The following is a 26,698-nucleotide window of genomic DNA, read 5'->3' as shown; positions in this document are numbered from 1 at the left end:
AGAGAGAGAGAGAGAGAGAGAGTAATCTTATCTTTGCTCTTTTTTTTTTCCTCTATATTAATGGAGTTTGAAATGAAATTATTTACCTTGTTTCTTCAATCTCTGACCAGCGCCAATAATGTTCGTCTTCAACCCAAGTGATAGACAGATTTTTTGCATACAAGAAGCAGTTGCTGTGGGAGTTCTTACCAACCCCATTCTCCTGTAAAAATAATAACAATGAAAATGATCGACAAAAATAAAAAATAAAACAAGCCAAAACCAAGAAATTGATGATAGTATTGTTAGAATAAATCTTCTAAGGTGTCACACATGTCACATAGATTATATGTACATAGCATATAATATTAATAGAGTTTTTATTAAACTAAAGCTCTTAGATAATTAATATACAGATAACTATTAAATGTGAAAGGTTATGTCATTTCACTCAAAGTTGTCTTCCTTGATGGAAGGAAGCAACGTCAGGTTAATTGGATCAGGGTCTTGGCTTATAAATATGTCTGTGATTCTCCATCAGTCACAACTTTAATGTGAGAAACAGATAGGCCAAAAACTCTTATCTATCACTCTCCAAACAAATTGTGAGGGTTTAGGATTGCAAATGCAAATATGATTGGTTCTAGGAATGTGAATTCAACAAACATTTAAGTCCAGAGGTTAGTATTTTTATTTGATGTTTATATGATAATATTCTCCCAAGTCCTTACATTAGTGGTGTTGAAACAGTTTTCCGAATGATGACGTAGGAAAGGGCCCAGCACAATACTTGATAACCGAGTGTTAAACTGGATATAAAAGACAAAGAAAAGGGGTCAAAGCTGCTGGCGTTGTCCGGCCAGAGAAAGCTCCGATGCCTAAGTTAGTCACAGTGTTTAAGAGAAAAATGAACTTGTAAACTATGGATCAGAGAAAAGATAAGTAAAGTATTCAATTCTGAGGGTAAAAAGGAGTTACCGAAATAGTGAGAGGGGACCTCCCTTTTATAGGCATTGGATTGTACTTGTTCATCTAACACTGTGGACTTTTACCGAGGGTCCACGTGTCAACAATATACCGGGGAACATCAAATAGGATATTTATTCATATATGTTTATTATTTCCTGAGGGTAACGCTCGGTATCTGCCTCAGGCTCGGTGAAAACCGAGCCTGAAAATCGAGCGTTGATAATATAATTCATATAAGCCTAAGTCTGCCGAACGTGAGTTTACTTTGAATAGTAAAAAATTACCGAGTGTGGGGGAATGGGCTGGTAGGTTTGTGCTGGGCCCAACCCAACCGAAATATGACCCAACAGTTACCCCCCTATTTCCTTTTCTAACAGAAAAAGGAAATTACATATAGAAAACTGAGTGTTGATCAATTCTTATAAGCTCGGCTTTTGTCTTTTGGCAAAATGATGCGAGTTAGCTCTTGAAATTCAAATTTTTAAAATTTGAATTTTTTTTTTTTTTTTTTTTTTTTTAAAAAAAGATAAAAACTGAAGCGTTTTAAAACCTTACCTCTGCCTTTTGCGAGCCACGCGTCGGATTTCCTGCGTTTAATCAATCATGCGGCCATGTGTCAGTTTCTGCACGGAAGGGGAGATGGTAAGACGTCCCTTCGCCGAACCCTAGGCCCTAGGGTATTAAATGCGTCGTTCGGTTTCCCCTTTCACTGATCTTTATAAAACCTTTTTCTTCTTCGTTCAAAAATCCCACTGTTATATATCGCAGAAGCCATTGTTGCTCTTTCAGAATTTCATCAACCTTTTTTCTTTCTTCTCAACTTGGCTTCTTCTTCGTATATACCCTTAACTCCGTCCTCCCTCTCCATTTCTTTTTTATAATCCTCTGATATCGATACCAGATGGGTCCCAAAGTCCAAAATGTTCCTAAGGAACTGGGTGAATCACACCCAGTTACATGGAGATCCAATCTGTTAGCAAAAGATGAACAACAGATCCGTGAAGCTTGTCACATTCCTGATTCAGTTCAGTTAAGGTTCGACGATGATAGGGTTGGGGCTGTAGTGGATGTCGACAGCCAAGAAGCTTGCGTTTATATGGACATGTTCCATATTGGTTTGAGGCTGCCTTTCCCGAGGGTAGTTCGGGAGTTGCTGAGTTACGTTCGGATAGCTCCACATCAGTTGGCACCAAACGGTTGGAGAGTGTTCTTCGCCTCCATGATTGCTTGGCCATTGATCCTCGGGGCGGATTATGCACTCACAGTTGTGGAGTTTCTCTCGGTTTACCGACTGACGAAGTGTTCCAAAACTGAGTTTCTGTACACTTTCCAGCTCAGAAAGAAAAAGAAACTCTTCACCTTCAGGCGCACCTACTCGAGCAACCACGGGTGGAAGGAGGAGTTTATCTTCGTGCAAGGCGAATGGGGATTCTCACCTTCTGAAGTAATCAGGGACCCAAGTGTTCCTTGTGAAACTATTGCCACATCGAACCGAGGTAAAACCGAGTTTCAAAATTTGTTCGTTTTACTTCTTTCTTGTGGCAAAACTATTTCTAACATCTGTTTTTTTCTTTTAGGTCAACAAGAACCTCGTTTGAACCCAGTGGAGGCAAAACGTGTGAAGGATGTACTGGAGTACGCCGAGCTTAATCCTCTGAAGATGGATTACGACGTCATCATGGTTGAGGAGAACCTGAGACGATATATGTGGACCCCCGCACCCCCGAGGCTAGTAGAAGCTACTACGCCGAGAGTACCAGTTACCGAGGCGCAGAGAGGGCCGACTGCTAGGGCCACCGAGTCTTCCAAAGGAAAGGGCAAGAGGAAAGCTGAAGATGTTCCTCTGAAGAAACACTCTGCGAGGCCACCAGTCAGTGCAAGGGTCTCACTGACAATTACTGAAGAGCCTGAGGGTCCCGAAGATCCTTCTTCAAAGAAGAGTAAGAAGCGGATAAAGACCACTGCAGGAAAAAATAAGAAGAAAATCAGGGCTGCCGAGGATAGCTCGAAGACAGCTGAGCTTGTTGCCGAACCTTCAGCGGAAGGAGTGATTGCACCCTCGGCTGATGTACGTGAAGAAGTGGGACAAGGGGGTGCTAAAGATCCGAGTGCCCCCGAGCCGGTAGTCACTGCTCCCCACATTAGGGCATACTCCAACGTTCTTAGCGGGGTTAGAGAATTCCTGAACAGACAGGGTAAGTCGGCACAGGATGCCCCCTTCGCAATGCATACCCCTCCATCTTCTTCTTTAAAACCTGTTGGGGTTGAAGTTTCAGCATCCGAAGTTTTGGAAGTTCCCCCTCCTCGGCCATTCCTCGCTTCGCAACTCCTACCGAGGCTGTACAGATAAGTTCCTCTGACTCCGAGGAACAAGAACCCATAGAGGCTGCTGAAGTCTACGCCTTCCTAACTTCCAGAACAACGCCTGCAGAACCTTTGGCGGTTGTCGGCCCAGGACAAACGAAAGGAGAGCCATCGTCCTCGCATCCTGAGGCTAACCGAACCGAGCCTTCGGTTGATGAAGTTATAGGCAGTAGACCTAAGGTTGAAGAATTGGCCACTTCTGGTCCCTCGGTCTCCGAGGTTGCTGAACGAGTGCCAATTTTTACTGAACCAACAGTCACTGAGCAAGCTTTTGCCGAAGGGCTGGTTGAAGTGTCCGAAGATGATGAGCAGATGGGCACAAAATTTGCAGCAGCTGCTGACGGAATTACTGAAGAAGAGGTTGGCTTCAAGTTTCCAGTTGGCGACAAATTCCCACACCTTGGGGAGTCGTCCCATCCTGTAAAAAGTGGGCTGGTGAGTATGACGATGGAGTGTCCCTCCGAGCCTCCAAAATTTGTTTTCAAGGAGAATCCTGCCGGGTCATGGAGGGCATCGGGCTCCTCTGCAGAACGCACACCTGACCGTATATACTGGTCTTTCGGGGAGCCCCTCACTCAGTTAGGCGACAAGTGGATCGAGAATCCCTTCGCTCTATTGGCAGGTGCTATTCCAGCCAATAATCCCGTGGAAGTCAACACCCAGGTTCCGAAGGAGGTGATGGAACACATGCTCTACCATCAACTTGAGGTAAATATACTCCCACCCATTCGGTTTCTGCTAATAATACTTGTTCTAAAACTTTTCATTTGCAGGGGTCAATGCAAAGCATGAACTACTACCTTCATTTCAGAAGGTCTGCTAAACTCACGACTCGGGAAACCGAGCAAACCAAGAAGAAGCTTGAGGAAGCCGAAGCTGAGATACAACGGTTAGAAGCTCAAGGCGTAGAAGCTGTTTCTCGGTCTCTCCAATTGGAGTCTGAGCTTGCAGCTGAACGAACAATGCATGCGAGTTTAAAAGCTGACTTCTTGACTCTTGAAGAGGGAGCAACTCGGCTAAAGAAGAGCTTTGATGAGATTTCGGCTTTGGAACCTGAGAATATATAGAAGAAACTTGAAGGAGCCGAGGCTGAGCTTCTCATTACCAAACAAAAGGTTAAAGATCTGGAAGCTCAGCATTCTCAAGCTCTCTCTCGAATTCGTAAGCAAAGTATCCAGGGAATTGCCCAGATAGCCGAGAATAGACAGTTGCTCCTTGATAACTCAGCCCTGGACGATAAGGTGGCTCTCTACAAAGAGAAACATGCCGAGGCCGAACTTCAATGCCAAGCCGTTGAGTCTCGAATTAACCAAGTTTCCGAAGAGCTGGAAGAAGCTTGGAGACACTCGGCCACTCAGTGCACCAGAGCCGAAGTTGCTGAGGAAAAATTGAAAATAACTGAAGAGCAGCTTCTGGCCTCAGAAAAAAGGCGAAAATCGGCCAAGAAGAAAACCAAAACTGCCGTCAAAAGAGCTGAGGGTCTAAGAGGGAAATTCCTGCGAGCTAAGGAACAAGTGTTCAGATACAAGAACAAAGCTCTGGATTTCTACAATCAGCTTTCTTTTGCCTCCTGGGTCCGAGACTATGGTTGGGGCACAGGCTTCATCTCAGGTTTTGAAACTTTCCGTAGATGGTCGAAGAATCCTCCTGAGGGTGTCGACCTCAACACAACCAAACCTGAAGATGTTCCTCCTACTGAAGAGGACATTTCAAAAATCACCATACTCGGTAAAGATCAGATGCCTGACTGCAAAGGTATCACAATGTTCGGCTTCGACCCATTCGCTCGGCGTCCAACTGGGGAATCCTCTACTGCGGCTGAACGTCGTGGGGTGAAAAATCTTCAACTGTTGATTCGGAAGAATCAATAACTGCGTTTGATGAAGAATGCGACCGTGCTTCCTCTTGATCTTCTTGATTGATTTTTTTTTTTGTGTAAATACCGAGAGAGAACACCTCTCTTTTGTATCTACTTGAACTTGTAAATGAAGGAAATGACAGAAAGAAATTTTTGTTCTTTATGCTAATATCAACCTCGCACATCGATAGATCTAAGGAACTTCATGCAAACATACTATGTATACCCCCCTGATTCCCATAGTTTTATAAATGCAATTTATACTGATGGGAATCTTAACGAGGCGTAAAAACTTGAACCGAATGTAAAACATGAATTAATACCGTAGCATGTTGCTTATTTGACCGAGAATGCGTTGTTTGTGAAGAAACCATGTTCAACCACGATAAGTGTTTGGCATGAAGGCTTAATACTCGGTGGATGCTGTAATTGTAAGGATGCTTTATGAACTTCATCATCAGGAAAGTGCCTTAGTGATGTTTACCGAAATACATTCGGGAACTTCTCTGGCTATATTTCTCCGATGTAGAACCTTTGAGTAAAGGTTAAGTTTGGAAAGCGCTTTGTTTTGCTATATTTCCGAAATCTTTCTTAGGAAAGCACCTTGGCGATGTTTCACCGAGTTACGCTCGGGAATTCTCGGGCTATATTTCACCGAAGGGGAACCTTTGAGCAAAAGGTTTTAAGTTTGGAAAGCGCTTTGTTCAGCTATATCTCCAAACTCTTCCTCGGGAAAGCGCTTTAGCGATACTTCACCAAACTAGGTTCGGGAAAAAGCTCTAGCTATATTTCACCGAAGGGTTGGAGAGTGTTATAAATACTTCTCCAAAAAATGACTCCCAGAAAAGTGCTCGGTTCAGCTATATTTTCTGAGAGTAAAATCGAAAGATTTGGCATGTTAATGCTCTGTTTCCTCGAGAAAGCGCCTTAGCGATATTTGACCAAGCAAAACTTGGTAAATTCTCCGGCTATGTTTCGCCAAGGTAGAACCTTTTCTAGAAAAGGTTTTACGTTCGTTTAGTGAAAGTGCCCTGGTTAGAACATATCGAGTGATGCTCGAGAATTCTATGGCTATTTTTCACTAAAGTTTTTCAGAAAGTGTTTATAAACATCTTTCTGAAGATTGTTTTTATCTGAATTTAATCTCCGAACATTAACCAAAGACATGGGTTAACACATGCTTAAGATTTCTGTATGATTATAATCTCAGAGGATCCTTCATTAATATGCATCGATTTAAAATAATACAACAAAAGTGATGCTCTGAGAATTATAATTCTATACAAAGTACTTCTTAAGATGTTCAGCATTCCATGGTCGTTGGAGTTGTTTTCCTTCAGAGTTTGTAAGATGGTAAGCTCCCGCTTTGCCGCATTTGATTACCTGGTATGGTCCTTCCCAATTCGGTGCAAGTTTTCCCTCGGTTGCATCTTTGGTTGCCAGGGTGACTTTTTTCAAAACTAAATCTCCAACTTGGAAACTACGATGCTTTACTCGTCGGTTGAAATACCGAGCTACTCTCTGCTAATATGCCTCCATTGTGACTTGGGCCTGATCTTGTTTTTCTTGTAGCAAATCCAAATGCAACTTGAGACCCTCGCCATTGTAATTGGGGTTGAATGCATCCACTCGAAAACTCCCGGATTCAACCTCGGCAGGGATGACAACCTCGGTTCCGTAGGCTAAGGCGAAAGGAGTTTCCTCAGTTGGAGTCCTTCTGGTTGTGCGGTATGCCCATAGAACTTCGGGAAGATCTTCCTCCCATTCTCCTTTGTGCTGACCGAGCTTCTTCTTCAGAATTTTGAATATTGTTTTGTTCGTTGCTTCCACTTGTCCATTTGCCTGAGGATGTCCCGGGGATGAAAAGTATTGCCGAACATGAAGTCCGGTACACCAATTCCGAAAGGACTCACAGTCAAACTGCTTACCATTGTCCGTAATAAAAGCATGTGGAATCCCATATCGACAAATTACATTTCTCCAAAGAAATTTCTCGATGTTTTTTTGCAGTAATATTCACCAGAGCTTCAGCTTCTGCCCACTTGGTGAAATAGTCAACAGCAACCACAACGAACCGAACTCCTCCTTTCACTGTAGGTAATGGCCCTACTATATCCACCCCCCATTGTGAAAATGGCCATGGTGAGGAAACCGAGCTAAGTTCTTTAGGAGGCTACTTGATAACGTTGGCAAAACGCTGGCAACTGTCACAAGTTTTGAGCAAATTTATAGAGTCCTGGTTCATGCTCGGCCAAAAGAATCCTGCTCTTACCGCTTTGTGTGCTAAAATACGGGATCCCGAGTGACTGCCACAGATTCCTTCATGAATCTGTCGAAGGACATAATCACCCTCTTCTTTAGAAACACATTTAAGGAGCAGTAACATAAAACCTCGTTTAAAAAGGGCTCCATTGACTAATACGAACCGAGCAGCCTTTAGCTTTAACTGTACTGCCTTTCTCTTATCTCCCGGCATAATTCCCCTTTCGAGATAACTAACAATTTCTTCAGCCCAAGCAGGCATGACTTCGATAGTTAGAATAAAAATCTTCTCAGCGATGGAAGGTTGTTGCTGAATTTGTATTATCTGGTCGGATTCTCCCACCTCACACTCGGTTGAAGAACCTAAACGGGCCAGATGGTCGGCCTTCTCTTCCCTCGGGATTTTAACAATGCAACACTTCTTGAAAGATTTTTGCATACCTTGAATTTTGGACAAGTAGAGTTTCATTTTGGTGCCCTTAGCCTCAAACTCGCCGCGAATGTGGCCGACTATAACTTGAGAATCACTCCGCACCTCTACAAACTCTGCCTCCAACTCTTGGGCTAAACTGAGCCTAGCTATTACGGCTTCATACTCGGCCTCATTATTGGTAGTTTTGAATTCTAACCTTAATGAGCTCTTCAACTCTCTTCCATTCAGTGTGATAATCACGACCCCAGCTCTGCCATTTCTCTTGGTGGATGAGCCATCTACATAAATTACCCATGTTCTCTCCTTCGGCCAATCCTCTTGGTCTTGGATGTTAGTGAACTCCGCCACAAAGTCTGCTAAAGCCTGACCTTTGACAGCATTACGAGAGATAAAGTGAATGTCGAATTCACTAATTTCGATTGCCCAGTTGACCAATCGACCAGACAAGTCCAACTTTCGAAGTACTTTCTTTAATGGATACTCGGTCAAAACATTGATCGTATGAGCTTGGAAGTATGGTCGGAGCTTCCTGGAAGCAATTACCAGGGAAAAAGCAAGTTTCTCCATCTGTACGTATCTTTCCTCGGCCCCATGCAATGCTCGGCTAATGAAGTAGACCGGCTTCTGAACACCCTCTTCCTCGCGAATCAGGGTTGTACTGACCGCAGTTGAAGATACGGCTAAGTATAAATATAATACTTCTCCAGGAATAGCTCGGCTGAGAAGAGGTGGACTGGCCAGGTATTTCTTAAGTTGTTCGAATGCCTGCTCGCATTCTTCAGACCATTCGAAAGCTTTACGCAAAATTTTAAAGAATGGAAGGCACTTATCTATTGACCGAGAAATGAACCTGTTTAAAGCTGCAACTCTTCCCGTCAACTGCTGAACTTGCTTTATATTCTTTGGAGATTGCATGTCCAAAACTGCCTGGATCTTCTCTAGATTGGCCTCTATCCCTCGGCTGGAAACCATATAACAGAGGAACTTCCCGGATGAGACTTCGAATGCACACTTTGTAGGGTTCAACTTCATCTTAAAACGCTTCAATGTTTTGAACGCCTCCTGCAAGTCTGTAACATGGTCTATCTGCAGCTTGCTTTTGACCAGTATGTCATCAACATAAACCTCCATGTTCTTCCCAATCTGTTCTTGAAACATCCTGTTTACCAACCTTTGGTAAGTTGCACCGGCATTTTTTAAACCAAATGGCATGACTTTGTAGCAGTACAAGCCTCGGTCGGTGATGAAGGCTGTTTTTTCCTGATCAGATGGATGCATGAAAATCTGATTATAGCTCGAAAAGGCATCCATGAAGCTCAACAACTCATACCCTGCTGTTGCATCAACCAAAGAGCTGATATGGGGTAGCGGAAAGCTATCTTTTGGGCAGGCCTTGTTAAGGTCGGTAAAATCTACGCACATCCTCCACTTTCCAGAGGACTTCTTAACTATCACTACATTGGACAACCAATCAGGGTAATGCGCCTCTTCAATAAACTGAGCCTTTAGAAGTTTGTCCACTTCCTCGGCAATTGCCATGTTCCTGTTGGGAGCAAATTTCCTTCGCTTTTGCTTCACTGGCTTAACTTCTGGATTAATGTTCAAGTGATGAACAATATCCTTGGGATCAATCCCCGGCATGTCCTCAGGAGACCATGCAAAAACTTCAAGGTTTTGCTAGAGAAACCGAACAAGGATTTTTTTAACCTCAGAAGTTAGTTGAGAACCGACCTTGACAACTTTTCCTTCAGCTATAGGTACGTCAATTAATGGCTCGGCTGGCTTCTTTCTCAACTGCATCTTCCGCTCGTCTCCCAGATTACTGATGGTCAAAAGTGCTGTTTTTGGGCATTTCTTCAAAGATGTATGATAACACCTTCTGGCAACAACTTGGTCTCCCTTGACTTCGCCAACTCCCTCAATGGTTGGGAACTTCACTTTCAAATGGTAGGTAGAAGTAACCGCTCTTAATTGATTCAAAGCTGGCCGACTTATAATCATGTTGTAAGCTGATGGTCGGTCGATGACCAAAAAATCCACCATGATAGTGGATTGCCTGGGAGCGGTCCCCGCAGTAACTGGAAGAGCAATCAACCCAATGGGTTGGACACGCTCACCTACAAATCCTATCAAGGGTGACAGGAAGGGTTTTAACTTCTCTTGGCTAATGCCTAATTGTTGAACAACCGTCCAATAAATGATATCAGCCGAACTTCCATTATCCACCAACACTCGGTGAACAGCATGGTTAGCTACCGTCAAAGTTATCACCAAGGCATCATCATGTGGCATCGAGACTTCTTTCGCATCTTCCTCCGAAAATGTTAGAACACTCGGTTCTCGTTTCTGGACTTTGAAGGGTGTTTCAAGCACAAGGATTTCCTCCATTCTCGCTTGATTGGCATAAGCCTTTCTTGCCGAGCTTGATTCTCCTCCACTAGCGAGGCCTCCTGAGATGGTACAAATCTCTCCAATAATAGCTTGGTTCTGGGGACTCTGCTGCTGATTTTACGTAACCCTCGGTTCCTCACGTCTCTGCCTCTGATTGCGTGACTGATCATTATTCTGTCCCGAATGCTGACCCTGACCATCCTGGGAGCTCTTCCCCTTGCCATTTTCTTCAGCCAAGAAATTCAGCAACTTTCCATTCCTTAGAAATTTTTCAATCTCGAACCTAAGACTGATACAATCCTCGGTCTGATGCCCATGATCATTATGATACTCACAAAATTTCCGAGCATTACGGTTCTGGGGAGGAGACTTCATCCTTCCTGGCCATCGGAAGCTTGGATCCTTCTTAACTTCCATGAACACCTTATAAACAGTTGCATTAAGGGGTGTCCATCCTACATATTGTTGATGCTGATTTGGCCGAGGAGGTAGATCAACCTTTCTTTCCAGAATTTTAGGATTCTGGCGATCCTTCTTTTTCTTCTCGACATAGACCTTTGGTTTAATCGTACCTGGATCAATGGCAGTTTGTTCTCAATAGCTTTAGACTTCAGCAACGCTGAGATAGTCTCTTCCTGGTTGATGAACTCCTCTGCCTTGCTGTTGAACCATCGTAAAGTTCCTGTTTTTGGCCTTTTGGACAACTCGGCCATTAAAGGCCCTTCAATCTGTATACCGTGCATCAATGCTGAAAGAACGGTTTGCTCGTCAGTACCCTCCACTGCCAGCTTCTCCCGATTGAACCGCAACAAATAATCTTTCAAGGACTCGTTCTTTCCTTGTACTAAGGACAATAGATACGCTGGATTCTTCTTTCTCCTTCGAACGGCAAGAAATTGTCCTAAGAACTGCTGCCCAAGATAATCAAAATTATCAACAGATTTAGGACTCAGACTTCCAAACCATTCTTTGGCAACTCCCCTTAGAGTTAACGGGAAGGCTCGGCAAGCAATCTCGTCAGGAGTTTCATGAAGGATGATGTGAGCTTGGAAGCTTTCCATGTGATCGGAAGGATCTCCACTTCCGTCATACTCGCCGATCCGAGGCACCTTAAAACTGCTGGGCATTGGAAACCTCATCACCCGATCAGTAAAAGGCAAATTGGTATGTTGCATGAGATCCTCGGTGGCGGACCAATTTTCCCCATTTTCGATTAAGAAAGCCATTTTGCAAACTTCTCCTGGAGATCTTTTACGTCCTTATGCATGGCAGCTTCCACAGGCTTGTCGAGACACGAGCGAGCATGACGAGAATGGCTACACTGGGAGCGGCTATGGTGGGTTTTGGCGTGGCTAGATTCGCCATGGTGTGACTTACCACCAAGTTGTGAACTCTTGGTGTGTTCTCGTCAGTGAGTGTTTGCTTTGGTTTGAATTGTATGCGGACTTCCTGTATCGAACTTCCAGCGTCTTGTTGGGTTGATTGATGGCGAGCTGATGGTGGTGGTTCCCTAATGGACCCTTCTCGTCTCCTTTTCTGTACCGAATCCTCTATAGGAGGTAGCCTAGAGACGATCTCTTCATCCTGCTTCCTCATGGCCTCAACAGATTCGGCTATTCGTTTCATGAAATCTACCATAGTGGCTGTTTGGGGATTTGGATCATTTGAGGTTCCGGGTACATCCGGTTGGATGATTGGGATAAGGTGTGGTGATGCGTTAGGGTGTGGAGGTGTGTTCGCCATATCGGAATATTTGAGATTAGTAAGAACAGATAAAAACCGTTCCCACAGACGGCGCTAAACTGTTGAAACAGTTTTCCGAATGATGACGTAGGAAAGGGCCCAGCACAATACTTGATAACCGAGTGTTAAACTGGATATAAAAGACAAAGAAAAGGGATCAAAGCTGCCGGCGTTGTCCGGCCAGAGAAAGCTCCGATGCCTAAGTTAGTCACAGTGTTTAAGAGAAAAATGAACTTGGAAACTATGGATCAGAGAAAAGATAAGTAAAGTATTCAATGCTGAGGGTAAAAAGGAGTTACCGAAATAGTGGGAGGGGACCCCCCTTTTATAAGCATTGGATTGTACCTGTTCATCTAACACTGTAGACTTTTACCGAGGGTCCACGTGTCAACAATATACCGGGGAACATCAAATAGGATATTTATTCATATATGTTTATTATTTCCTGAGGGTAACGCTCGGTATCTACCTCAGGCTCGGTGAAAACCGAGCCTGAAAACCGAGCGTTGATAATATAATTCATATAAGCCTAAGTCTGCCGAACGTGAGTTTACTTTGAATAGTAAAAAATTACCGAGTGTGGGGGAATGGGCCGGTAGGTTTGTGCTGGGCCCAACCCAACCGAAATATGACCCAACAAGTGATATCAGAGCCTACTTCTATGCCATGTTGTTTAGTACGGATTTGTTGAATATTTCTTGAGTGATTGAAGGTTTATACGTTCAATGTTTTAAGATTTTTTGGTTTTGGGTTAAGTTTCAAAATGGTATGGTTTGGCCGAATCTTTTGAAGTTTAATGTTTAATGATTCTTTTGTGGTTTTAAAGATCAATGTTACGAGGTTTGATTGTGTTAAACACAATATTTTTTTGAACAATTTTGAAATCTTTGTAACAAAATTTTCGGCCATGCCATTTTCTTTAAAATGATGATTTCTTCTCATTACTTTTGAATACCCATATGTTTCCAAACCCATAAATCAGTAGTCTTAATGATTCTGGACCAAAAAACCAAAAGAAAATCCGTTTTTAGACCCGTATGGGGTGAATAAAAAAAAATGAGAAAATCCGTTTTTAGACTCGTATGGGGTGAGACCCGACCCAGATTTGATTTGTAGACCAGGCTGAAGGTAGGGGATGAACCGGAATGCATGCCCACTTGCATATACGCGCCACAAAGAGCAAAGAAAAACAGGACACATTTTTGTAGTGAGGAGATTCAAACCTCGGTTCAAGTCTGGGGAAAGAGGGGTTCCGCCGTCAAGCCACCGATTTGTTTTGGTTCAGAAAACGTTTTGACTATATATAACGTTTCTTTCTATTCTGGAAAGTAGCACCTTCATTCTTATTTATATGGATCTTGAGCATAAATATTTATTAAAGCATTATGCCATGGGATATTTTGTGATCAACATAAAGATTGAAGTTTTATGGTGCCATTATGAAGTAGTGGAATTCAAAGTGACAAGGGAATAGCCACAGCATCCTAAGTCATGATGATAATAAGGTAAAGAAATTTTTGTAAAAATTTCAAAGATGAATTTTGGCATCTATATGGCAATTAGATGTTATTGAAGTTGTGACTATTATAATATTTTTAGGAATAGCCACAGCATCCTAATTTTATAATGATAATCACATAAAGATTTTTTACATGAACTTCATAAAAAAGAATTAAACATCTATGTCGTGATTAACTCATAAATTTAATGACTTTGCCAACATAGAGGTTATTATTTTTATGATTTAATTAGAATAAGATGATCAATTTGGCATTAAAAGTAAAATTTTCTTATGCCCACAGGTACAGGAAATTTTTATTTATTAATGTTTAAATTTACTAGTCTTATTAATAAAGTTATTTAGTAAATTCATGTGTGATGTAGCATTTGCCTAAAGGTAGGTTGGAATTTACTATTAAATTAACATTGGTTGATTTAAATAAAGTTACTTCATAGCATTAAAATATCTTATTTGCCTTGGTTATTGCATGCATTCCTGCTGCTTCAACTAATGGTATTTTATGTTCCAATACTTTCTAGTGATAATTTTCTAATTGAAAAAGAAAATGCGCTTTGCTTTAGGGTGTTTGGAACTTAATTTGGTGTTATGTGTAGACGAATCACCCACTCTCACAGAGTCAAGTACACCACATGAGATTATTAGTCATGAACAGTGAGAGTAATATAATTGCTTAAGTTTGATGTTCAAAAAATCTCATATTACCAAATGTATCGGGAATCTATTCCTGAATACTTTTAAGGCCAAAGATTTTATAAAGTTTGTTAAGGAACATTTAGTGAGTTCCTAAAAGGCTTCAGCCAACACCCTAATAGAAAAGCTTTCAAGAAAAACCTTAGGAACCTCCAAAAGTGTGCATGGGCACATTATCGTAGGTACATATAAGTCAGAAAGCTTGCAAATTAAGGAAATTTATTTATGGGCTAAGATAGGTCTCCTGTCAATGGTGTATAAACTTTTATAAGGTTATTACCTCATATAGTTTTATTAAGAACCTTGTTAATCAGTGTTATACCTTAAGGTTAGTGGGAGTAAAGTTACTTTCTTTTAGTCGTGTATATAGTATTTGCTTGCAAAAAGTGATTTAGGTTTGCTACACAAAGTTCCTCTCACTAAACTTTCAAATGAAAGATTTGGGCAAAACCTCTTATGTCATTTACATAGAGATTCACAGAGACATGAGTTAAAGAATATTAAGACAGTCTTTTAAGGCCTACATTGAAAATTTTTTCGAGAGATTTAGAATAAAGGGAACTATGAATCTTTAGTAGCACCTATTATTAAAGGGGATAAATTTAGTAAAGATCAATATCCCAAAATGCATTGGAACAAGAGCAGATTAAAAGTCCTTTGTATGAATCTATAGTAGGCAATCTAGTGTATGCAGAGGTCTGCTCTAAACATGATATTGGACTAGCAGTAGGATTATTGGGTTAATAGAGAGCCACAAAAAGTCTTGTGGTATATGCAAGAAAACCAAGATCTACAGATTGACCTAAAGCTACACTGACCGTTTAGAGGTTGTTGGTTATTCAAATTCAAATTTTGCTGAATATGTAGATAGTAGAAAGTCTACTTCATGATATATTTTCTTATTGCTATGGGGCTATATCCTGGAGATGCAGTATGCAAACTAAAGTTGATACGTCTACTATGAAAGCAGAATTTATTGCATGCTATGAATTTAGTTCACAGGCATTATGGTTGAGACTTTTTATTAAAGGTCTCAAGATTGTCAATTTTATAGCGAAACCCATAAAGATTTTATACAATAATTCTTGTCTAAGAACAATGAAAAGTAGAAGCAGAAGTAAGTATATCAACATAAAGTATCTCACTATGAAAGAGAATATTAAGAGACCTGAAGTGTCTATTAAGTATTGAATTAATGATTGTGGATTCCATGACTAAAAGTTTACCGGTAAAGAAGTATATAGTCATGTGGAGTATATGAGACTCATTAATTCATTTCGTGTTAAGTTTCTCTCTAATAATGGTCTGTAGACATAAAGTTATTGATATAAAGTTTTTGTGCACATATATTGGTTTTATCCGTTGGGATAAATAAAGTTAGACCCATAATGACTTATTGGAAGTTATTCATAAAGAATTATACCATATAAAGAATTTTGTTTAGAAAGATTAATACATTGTAATTCATGGAAGGAAATGTTAATATAATAACATAACCGCCATGATTCATGTATTGTATCTCTCTAAATAAAACTAAAGCTTGAGTAGTTTTTAATTATGACCATATTCAGTTTTAGTTACCCAAATGATTTTAAAGATGTGTCATGTGCGTCAAGTGGGAGAACGTTAGAATAAATCTTCTAAGGTATCACACATGTCACATATATTATATGTATATGGCATATAATATGAATAGAGTTTTTATTAAACTAAAACTCTTGGGTAATTAATATACAGATAACTACTAAATGTGAAAGGTTATGTTATTTCACTAAAAGTTATCTTCCTTGATGGAAGGAAGCAACATAAGGTTAATTGGATAAGGGTCTTGGCCTATAAATATACCTGTGATTCTCCATCAGTTACAACTTTAACGTGAGAAACAGATAGGCCAAAAACCTTTATCTATTACTCTCCAAACAAATTGTGAGGGTTTAGGATTGCAAATGCAAATATGATTGGCTCTAGGATTGTGAATCCAACAAACATTCAAGTCTGGATTATTCAATTCAAGTGCTTAAACAACCATGGCGAGATGTTAGTATTTTTATTTAATGTTTATATGATAATATTCTCCCAAATTCTTACAAATATTACCAGAGAATTGGTGCTCTCTTCTTTCATTATTGGTTTATTATTACAATAGGCAGGGACGGAGCCAGGAAATTTTATGGAAGGGGGCCAACTAAATTTTTTTTTCGGTTCTTTAAAATTTTTTTATTAAAAAAAATTATTTTGGTTGTTTTTTATGAACTAAAGACTACTGCAAGGGCTAAAAAAAAGTGAACATTTGAAAGTAAGGGCCAAAAATAAAAAAACTTAGTGGGTATGGGCCAACAAAATTAAAAATAGGGCCAAAAAATTTTATTAGATATGGCCAAAAAATTTAAAAATAGGGCCAATTTTTTTTTTTTTTTGAAGGGGCCAAATAACTAAAATTAAAACTTTAATTTTACTTTTTTTTATTATTTTTTTAACTTATAATTTTTTTCCTTATTTTGGGGGTTTTTATTATTTTTTTTACTTAAATTTTTTTTTCCTTATTTTGGGGGGGGACCATGGCCCACCCCGGTCCCCCCCTCCCTCCGTCTCTGACAATAGGGGAGTTTCACTTGTGCTACTACGACAGATATTTCCGCTTTGTTTCCACTTTGGTTCTCATGATCATGTGAGCACCAAGCTCCCATCTCTTGATGTTCATGTTCTTGGCATGATGCAACGATGCTTTTATAGGAAGTCAGGGTCAAATCAGTCTTTTTATTTTCTCCTGTAAATCCAATTAGATATCCCTTGTAATTATCCATGGTCTAGTAGTCAATTAATTATGCTGAAATGTGAAAAGAACTAAAAGACAATTAGGAGAATATACGGCAACTATTTGCGAAAGATTTCTAAAATTCTTATATATTCCTATGGACCAACAATGCATGAAAAAATTATAATAAAGTGGTGTCCAATGGAGGTCATGAGCATCTTAGGTTACTTTGGCCATGATGAGGAAGACATTTGATAAGATCTTAGGTTACATTTAACACTTTTCAATGTGAACCACCAAACTAGCATCTGTCTATAATTATATGGTTTCCATATTCCTTTATGGACTGAGTTTTTCTCCAAATTGGGTTGAATGAAGTTCTTCCAATTTAGTCTATAAAATTGTTATATGTTCCTTAAGCGTGTGAGAAACACATGTTTTTATAATAGTATTAAAATAATGAGAGAAATTCGATTAAAAAAAGCATGTGTTTCTCATATGCTATTAAAATATGTGCTTCTTATGAGACACATGACAATTTTATATATTGAATTGGAGCTACTTCCTACAACACATAAAATATAATACAAGTTGTAAGTGAAAAATATATGTATTTTTCAGGTGACAGTACAACATAAAATAGCAATCACAACATAAAACGTTTCTTTGCTTTTGATATCACAAACTTACCCCAAATTTTTAAAACTTGACCTTCTACTAAAAACATAACCATATAAGCTTAACTTTTAGTATCATTACATACCAGTAGCTATTGTCTATTACAATACATAAATGCCACATGGATATACAAAAATATTCCAATTGACTTATAGTAACTCACCCCTTTAAAAGTAGAGGCCTCCTTCAAGCCTCAAGGATAAAAATCCAATCATTTTAACTTTTAACTCTTCAATACGCCTCCCTGTTTAATTCCCCAAAAGAATAAGACCAATTTATCTCTAGTTCTCAAAAAAAAAATATTAATCAGCGAAAACATATGATATTTTGTTTATTTTATCAACATTAATCATTACAACTAGAGCGTTTACTAAGATTCATCACATTAACTTAGATTATATTGTACATATTATCGTTATAAAAGATTCAAGGGGTAACTTCACTGAAAACCCCTAAACTTCCACCCGATTTAACAAATCTCTCATAAACTTCAAAATCTCTCAATTTAGTCTCCTGAACTTTCAATTACTCTCAATTTGAACCCCTCCGTCAGATTTTAAACGTTACATGATGTTTATACCCCTGACTTTTGTATAAAATTCCCACTTCCAAAACGTTTTTTTTTTTATTTAAAAAAAAATCAGTGATATTTTGGTCTTTTTTGTATTTTTAATGGCTAAAATTGACGGAGGGGTCCATTTTGAGAGCAATTGAAAGTTCAGTTGACTAAATTAAGAGATTTTGAAGTTTAGGGGGGGTTTGTCAAATCAGATGGAAGTTTAAGAGTCTTCAGTAAAGTTACCCCAAGATTCAAGGTACGTAATCTATATATAGGGGAAAATACACTTTACCTCCCTGAACTATCCACCAATTTGCACTTTTAACTCCAATGTTTAAAAAGTGACACTTTACCCCCCCCCCTCCCCCAAAAATATCTGACATTGACACTTGACCCCATGAAAGACACTTTACCCCCTTGAAGTATTTTGAGTTGACACTTTACCCCCCCGAAATAACTAAGTTTTGGGGGGATAAAGTGTCAACTCAAAATACTTCAGGGGGTAAAGTGTATTTCATGGAGGTCAAGTGTTAATGTCAGATACTCTGAGGGGGTAAAGTATCACTTTTTAAACATTGGGGTTAAAAGTGCAAATAGGTAAATAGTTCGAGGGGATAAATTGTATTTTCCCCATATATATACACATGTCTCAAAACTTTAAGTCTGCTGTGTCATCTAAAAATACTAATTACGATAAACGGCCTCCGAAATCTTGCAATGAGTCCCTAAGTGTTAACCCTATCACTATCATTACACCAAATGACTGCATTTGTCTTGAGATCCTCACTATAACCTATGCATATGTGATTATGTTTGATAATGTTTTACAATATGATTTCAGTGGAATTTCATGCTAGACGCATCAGTATGCATATGTAACTAAATGGAACAGAGTATATGTATACCGTCGGTCTATAGCTAGATTGCATATGATGCTTTACGATGCCTTATATGAGATTTTTGTACTGGATGTATCAATATGCATATGTGACCAAATGGAACAGAGTATATGTATACCGTTACAACTAGACTGCACACAATGACTTTCATTATATATTTTATTGCTTATATATGCTTATAAGCCGTGTTCACCCAAAATAATGAATGCATGCCTATGGGTATAGCTCAGTTATATAATATATATGTACGAATGAATTAGATGGGTTTATATGTGTATGTTTCGAGCGGGAGATCGGGCTTACATCAACATTCATAGCTACACTACAAAAAAAATAGCATTTTTAGACGTGGCTACAGTACATGTTTTGTTGCCATGTCATTAATTTTCTGATGTGTAAACCACGTCAGAAAAATAATTCAGATTTTAAAAATTAAAAAATTATATATTTTCTGACGTGGCGGTGTACCACATCAGAACACTATATATATATATATATATATATATATATATATATATATATATATATAGATATATATATAAACATATAATTATAGATATATAATTATGTAGATTTTTTTTTTTTTTTTCGGAGTAGTTTTCTGACGTGCGACACATGGCACGTCAGGAAACTTCCTTGAGCCCCACCCAGCACAGACGCGCCATGGGCGGGATTTTGAAAATTTTCCATCAACTTTTTTCCTCTTTTTATTCTTCCCTCTTCATTTATTTCCCCACACACTCTCTCTCTCCTCTCTCAATCTCCCTCTTCTTTGCACGGTATGTAGCTCCTCTCTAGAGGAAGAAGAAAATTAAAGAAAAGGTGAAGAGAAAAAGAAGAGAAGCAGCAGATCGAAGAAAAGCAAAAGAAGAAGAAGAAAAAGGAAAGAAGAGAAGCAGAAGAAAAAAAAATAAGAGAAGAGAAGAAGAAGAAGAGAAGAAAAGAAGATTTTTTGGGTTTTTGAAGATTTGTTGGGTTTGAGGTTTGGGTTTTTGATTTTTTGAAGACTTTTTCGGTTTGAGTTTTTGAAAATGGAGAAAAGAAGAGATCTAGAGACAGTGAGAAAATGGAGAAAAGGGAGAGCATGGAGAAAAGAAGTAGAGAAACGAAGAGGGAAAAGAGAAAAAAAGAGGCCTCTTTTTTTCTCTAGGGAGAGCAAAAAAGAAGCAGCTGCAGAGAAATTACAAAAAAAAAAAATAATTTAAATTAATAAATTTACTTGAAAAAAAAAATTCCAAAAAAACTTTAAAAAAAATTATTTTTTAAATTTCCTGGCATGCCAATTTTGGCACGTCAGGAAATTTCCTAACACTTATGCTTCTGACATTCAATACACGTCAGAAGTGCCACGTCAGAAAACTCCAGTGAGAAAAAAAATTGTTTTTTTGTAGTGCTAACTAGTATATTTCCACATGACTATCAAAACTACGGTGTTTACCTTATTGGCTATGCCATAATTTGATATGCTAAAACCAATGTAGTTGTTATTGTAAACTTACGTAGAAGTGAGAGGTTGGCTCATTGTGAAAAGTCAATAATTTTTATACTTACTGAGACCGTAGACTTATATATTTGCTGCACGGTTGTGGCTAACTCTACAAGTACAATCGTGTAGATGATGATGTTGATGCATGTTCAAAGACACTATATGAGGATTCGATGACCATGTATCTAGGCTACTACGATGATTGAGGCCGTGTTGTGCCAAATTCTCTTATTGGGTTCTAGTGGGTTTGGCTGTTTTAACCTCGTTTTCTTATTTTGGGTGTTTGACATTTACATCTTGAATATGTATGGAATGCTCTTAAAGGATCGTTATATTGAGCATATGCTGTGAATTTCTGTCTCTGCTTTTTCTGTTAATTCTATTATGGGTTTTAATGTTGCAACATAAATTAAGCCTAAGATAGTTTACAAGTTTTTGATTCCCAATATCATTCAGCCTGAGCTTCTTGCCAGTTTTGATGAATTTGGTTCTCACTGGTGGATTACCTTTCTGGTATGCATTCCATTTTAATCGGTTGTAATCGCCGCATTATCAGTTGTATGACAGTAATATGAAAAGTGGAAGAAAAAACCACATTTAGCATTGTTTTAGTCATTAAAAAAAAAGAAGATGATGTTAAACTTGCTGTCTAAGGTTGTTAGGAATGTCGATCAAAATTCTCATATACCAATTCTCTTAATATCATAAATAATATTTAGATTTTGGCAGTCGATGATTCTCAAAGAGATTTTGTTGTTGTAGAACAATTTGCGACAAAAAATAAATTAATTATTGTTAAAATATTGATTAAATGATTAAATTTATCTATTCTTTTTACCTTAAATTTTTAAAATAAATGAAGATTTAACAATTATATATTATATTATCAAAAGAATCAAGAATTAGAGTTGTGAAAATTTCTGGTTTATGAAAGAGTGTTTTCATCTAAAGTTATCTCGACCTTGAAATTACCGTTCTCAGTATATAATACCCTATTGTCATTTGCTTGAAATGGTACAACTTTTACCTCTTAATTACTCCAAGGTTTACCTTAATCGTAGTTCATTAACCTATTTCATGTTTAAAACCGTCCAAATTATGACAGAAGAAACTTTAAGGAATGATTTTTTCAAAGATTTCCCATATTATAGCAGTAACAAATTTCTAGTCAATAAATGACTAATATTAAATTTTCTCCTCCAATGAGAATCCTCATATCTGATTGATAGTATAAATCGCCTTGAGTCCCAGTAATACCCTAGTAGGGTTGGTCACACTATGGCTCACCTCGGTTTGCAGACCATCTGAGCCCCTGTTGAGGTTCAAGTGGGTTAATGTTACTATGATTTCGCCCGGACAAAGAAGCCATATCTACCTTAAAACAAAACAAAAAAGATTGAATCTGCGTGCTCCGATGATCATAAACTCCATTTATATGGAAAAGTCGACAGTGGTTGAATTATGTTGTCGGTTATTGTAGAACCTAATTCTTGGGGCGAATTGCAACACCTTTGATGACAAGCCCTCCCTTCCATTTGCCACCTTCATATTCATAAATTGAAAATTCTATGTATCCGGCCTCTTCTACTACAAACTCACCTACCGGGATCTCTATCCATTCCCCTCTTGGTTTTTTCATCAAATTTTCTTTTCGTTCTTGTTTGTTTCCATCCGGTAGAACAAGTCTCACATTCACCGGAACTTCCCATCCACAAGCTGGATCTTTCAACATTATCACAAATGCTACTTCATATGTAGTTCCTGGTGATAGCTGTCGTGTCTCAAATTTTCCATGCACTTCTAGCCAACAAACATGTAATAGTTCAGCAGCATCAACCATTGTATTACTGCAGGATCATAGCAATTGAACGGTAAAATACATGCATAAAAGAGTGATTTTTATTTTTATTTTTTTAATTTTTTTCAACTTTTAATTTTTTATTTTTTATGACGTGAAACCCTTTTGAAGTAGGGTTACTTCGTGTATACCCACTTCTATCGGGTAGACTTCGGCCGGACTCGTATAAAGTATCCCCAAATCCACACGGATCTGTGAGCGTAGACTTGATGGGGATGCCACCAAGACCAAGTCCCTTACCACTTGATCTAACCCTTTATGTTTGACATAGAATTATAGCAATTGTACGGTAAAAGACATGCACAGATGAGTATTTTTTTTAAAATTTTTTAAATGACAAGATATCCTTCTTCTAAAGTAGGGTTACTTGTAAACTTCAAACCCGTACAAAGCAATCCTTCCATACGTATCTGTGGGCGTTAGACTTGATGGGGATGCCACCACGATCAAGTCCCTTACCGGTGTTTGATCTGACACTTTAGGTTTGACATGAAATTATTTACCTTGTTTCTTCAATCTTTGACCAGCGCCAATAACCATTGTCTCCAGCCGAATCAGCCCAAGTGATTTTCAGATTTTTTGCATACAAGAAGAAGCAGTTGTTGTTGGATTTCTTATCAACCCAATCCTCCTTTGATAATAATAACAAGGAAGATGATGAACCAAAAAAGAAAAAAGAAGAAATGAAAAAGGAAAATAAATTAAAACAATCCAAAACTACGAAGTTGGTGATGGTTTTGCTTTTATTCATAAAATTTGATGAGATTTTCCTAAAATGAAGTAATCATTTGATGAACTGAAAACCTAAAAATTAATGAAAAATTACTGAAAATATGGAAAAGTTTGCATGCGAACCGGAGAATTGGTGCTCTCTTCTTTCAATGGTGGTGCTGTCTCAGGTGGCTTTGCTTCTACTGGTGTTTCCAGCCGTTGCTGTGTACACCCCCAACCGGCCCCCATCTTTTCTTCTTCTTCTTGTTCTGGCATGCAGCAATGCTTTTATAGCAAGTCAGGGTCAAATATGTCATTTGCGTGGAGCTATATATATATGGTTTATTATTCTGAGTTTTGGCTACAATATTAGCTTCTTCTTTTGAATTTTGATTGTAAAAGTGCAGGTTATAATGTCATTTTCCACCTCAATCCAATAAAAACATGTCAGGTGTACATATACAATTATGTTGGGAAAGAAAAAGAAAAAAATAGGGTCGAGATGAGTGATTCGGGTAGAGATCCACTCCGGCGGCCAACCTTTGCACCCTCCACTCTTAGGGTCCGTTTGGTTTGCGGCCCTAAGACCCATTGAATAGTTATTTATTTATTTGGTAAGGATATATTCCTAAGAATAGTTATACTCATAATTAGAAATAACTATTCTCTTACGAAGAGATTAAGTTTTTTTTCGAAAACTTTTTATTTTTTATAATTTTCTTTCAAACTTAAAAAAAAAAAAAAAAACAATAAAAAGCAAAAGCAACGTTGAAATTGTGGGCGGCCGACCAATACCATAGATTCAATGTTGCCTTTTTTAAAATTTATTTATTTATTTATTTATTTATAATCTAGATTTTGAAAAAATAAAAAATTATATAGGTTTTTTTAGTTAGTTCAATTTCAATTATAGAGTTTGTGTTGTCACCAAATTAAAGAATAAGAATAACTATTTATTATTCCATCTTCCATTTCTAGTAATAAGTAATCATTTTCATAATAGAATACCCATTCCGCGAATCAAATGAGGCCTTACAGAGAGAAGGCCACCCTTAGTGCAGTCTCTTGATCATCTGCCCTTGCCATTCATAGGGACGTAGTCCACCCTACCCCTGTGGGGGGGGGGGGGGTGTACATCCACCTCAATTCCCATTAATAAGTATTCAGTTTCGTGTTGTAATTATACATGGTCAAGTAGTTCTAAATGGACAATTATGCTGAAATGTGAAACGAACAAAAAATTCGAGAATATTATGCATGATAGAAGCAACTAGTTGCACGTAAACTTCAAGTTGTAAAATTCTTATTCCATACATGGACGAACAATGCATTAGAGAATTATAATAAAGTATTTCATTTACTACTTACAAGCTTTATTCTTTGAAAGGCATATATCCATATGATATTTTTCCTTTACGATAAAGTAGTGTTCAATGGAGATCATGAGCATCTTAGGTTACTTTGGCGAGACGAAGATAAAGATGCCTTTTAGACCACCAAACTATCACCGGACACCAAGACAGGCCAATCCTTGGTGTAATTATACGATAGAGTTTTCTTTCAAATTGGTAATCAGATGAATTTTTCTCCAATTTAATTTATAAAATTGTCATGTCTTTTAGAATTAAAAGATATAAAAATTCATAATTTTTTTTTATTAGTATATAAGAATTGTTAGAGATAATTTCCATTTTTTGGGCCTAGACAAACTTGGGCCAATAAATTAGCCCAAGATATAAATAGACGGGTCATCTATAAATGGAACCTAGGCATTAAGCCCAATGAATATTAAGTACACCCGAAAGAAACGCGCCCGGGACATGGTGCTCAACACTCGGGTATGCCCATCCACGCAATGGACATCCGGGACAGGTTTGACAGCTAGAAAGGGATCCGACAGGAATAATAAAGGGCACAATCAGGAAAATATTAATTTAGGGCGAGGCTTACATGCGGTACTTTAGAAGTACTGCAATCTGTGGTACTTTGGGTTGGAAGGCTAGGATCTTCCAAGTGGATTTTAACCCCAAAATGGCAGTGGGAAAGGTTTTTTTTAAAAAAAAAAAAATTGACGGCAGGCAAGGGGTAGAAATCAACTCTGTTCTCTCTTCTCCAAAACTTCTCCCTCTCTGTTCTCTTTTTCAACTCTGTTCTGTCTTCCCCTCTGGTGCACTATGGGTAGAATCTTTTCCTTTCACATCTCCACCTCCTTCTCTCTCCTCCGCTTTCTCTCTCCCTCCACGACCCCAAAGTTGCTGTCCAAATCTCCTCCCTCCTTTGCCACCCCAACTCCAGTGCCGACGACACTTCAGAACCCACACCCTCCACATCTCTACTGTCTAATTCCCTCTCCAAAACCCAATCAGCCATTCAATCACTCTCCTCCATCCTCTCGGCCTCAACCCCACCTCCTTCTCTCTCCTCCACATCTCCGAAGAAACCATTGTTGTTGCTTGGAGATTTTGTAATCGACTCCCTTTCTGAGTCTTATTAGGTGTGAGATTTTTTTCTCCAGCATATTCTATTGTCATGGGGGATTTAGTACTCCCAACAGAAATCTGAGGCTTCTCCTTGGATCGCTTTTCAGGTAGATCTGTGAAGGAGTTTGTGAAGGAATGTAAGAATGCTACAAGAGTCACTAGTCAGCATCAAGATTTATTAAAGATCAGGCGTGAACTGAACTGGGTAGTTGGCACACCAATCTTATGATAGCCAGTGATGGGAGTTGGTCAAATTTTGCACATGATTCTATGTTTTGTAATGGCCTCAGTTTACCAATGAAAACTGCATATCGTGATAGTGTTTATGTTTCTATAATTCTATTCTGGCCAAACCGGTGCCTGTGCCGATTCCGGTGCCGTCATCGGCGGGGCTGGTGGTGGGTGTCGTGGGATATTCCCAAAGGGAAATAGGAAAAGCTGGAAAGGAAACTAATTTTTGTTCCTTTTTTTTTTTTTTTCAATGGCTTTTAGATGAGATCTGAGGTCAACGTCGTTTCAGGGCTGCCGGCATCGGACAAGCACAGAGAGTCTGGAGATTTTGTCGATTTTGAGTTTTTCTACCACCAGAGGGGAAGAGAGAACAAAGTTGAAAAAGATAATAGAGAGAAGTTTTGGAGAAGAGAGAGAGGATGTTTGGATGGGAGAGTTAACGGGCATCCCTTCTTGCTGTCAATAGTTTTTTAAAAAGTCCTTCTAATTGCCGTTTTGAGGTTAAAATCCTCTTGGAAGATCTCAGCCTTCCAACTCAACATACCGCAGATTGCGGTACTTTTAAAGTACTGCATGTAAGCCTCACCCATTAATTTATATGCTGCACCGGCCTAAGCAGCACTCGTGTCAGAGGTCTCCCCACTAATTCTTTCCCTTTATTCCCTTGATCCCTAGTTTAATTTATTAATCCTAGGCTTAGTCATATTAATTATTAAAGAAATAGAATGAAAGGAGAATGAGTTGGCAAGGCCACATCCGGGCACAGTATTGATGAAGCTTATAAAAAGAAGAAAGAAGAATGAAGAAAGGGATCATAAAATAAGAAGGCA

The 26,698-nt window shown here is 38.7% G+C and overlaps 2 protein-coding genes across 2 annotated transcripts; both read right to left on the bottom strand.

Annotated features, from left to right (window-relative positions):
* Window positions 1-10,373: 10,373 nt before the first annotated feature.
* On the bottom strand, window positions 10,374-11,482 carry LOC132169648 (uncharacterized). The gene is made up of 2 exons (XM_059580648.2): window positions 10,829-11,482; window positions 10,374-10,679 (listed from the first exon to the last, which is right to left on the bottom strand). Exons 1-2 carry the CDS (start codon window positions 11,480-11,482, stop codon window positions 10,374-10,376), a joined length of 960 nt encoding a protein of 319 aa, XP_059436631.2.
* Window positions 11,483-21,733: 10,251 nt separating this feature from the next.
* Window positions 21,734-23,406, bottom strand: PP2-A2 (lectin-like protein). The gene is made up of 3 exons (XM_059580647.2): window positions 23,302-23,406; window positions 22,950-23,077; window positions 21,734-22,435 (listed from the first exon to the last, which is right to left on the bottom strand). Exons 1-3 carry the CDS (start codon window positions 23,404-23,406, stop codon window positions 22,072-22,074), a joined length of 597 nt encoding a protein of 198 aa, XP_059436630.2. The 3' UTR covers window positions 21,734-22,071.
* Window positions 23,407-26,698: the final 3,292 nt, after the last annotated feature.

The sequence above is a fragment of the Corylus avellana genome, chromosome 1 (assembly GCF_965113065.1).
Source record: "Corylus avellana chromosome 1, dhCorAvel1.hap1.2, whole genome shotgun sequence".
Taxonomy (NCBI): domain Eukaryota; kingdom Viridiplantae; phylum Streptophyta; class Magnoliopsida; order Fagales; family Betulaceae; genus Corylus; species Corylus avellana.
This window is presented reverse-complemented; position numbering and strand designations above follow the sequence as displayed.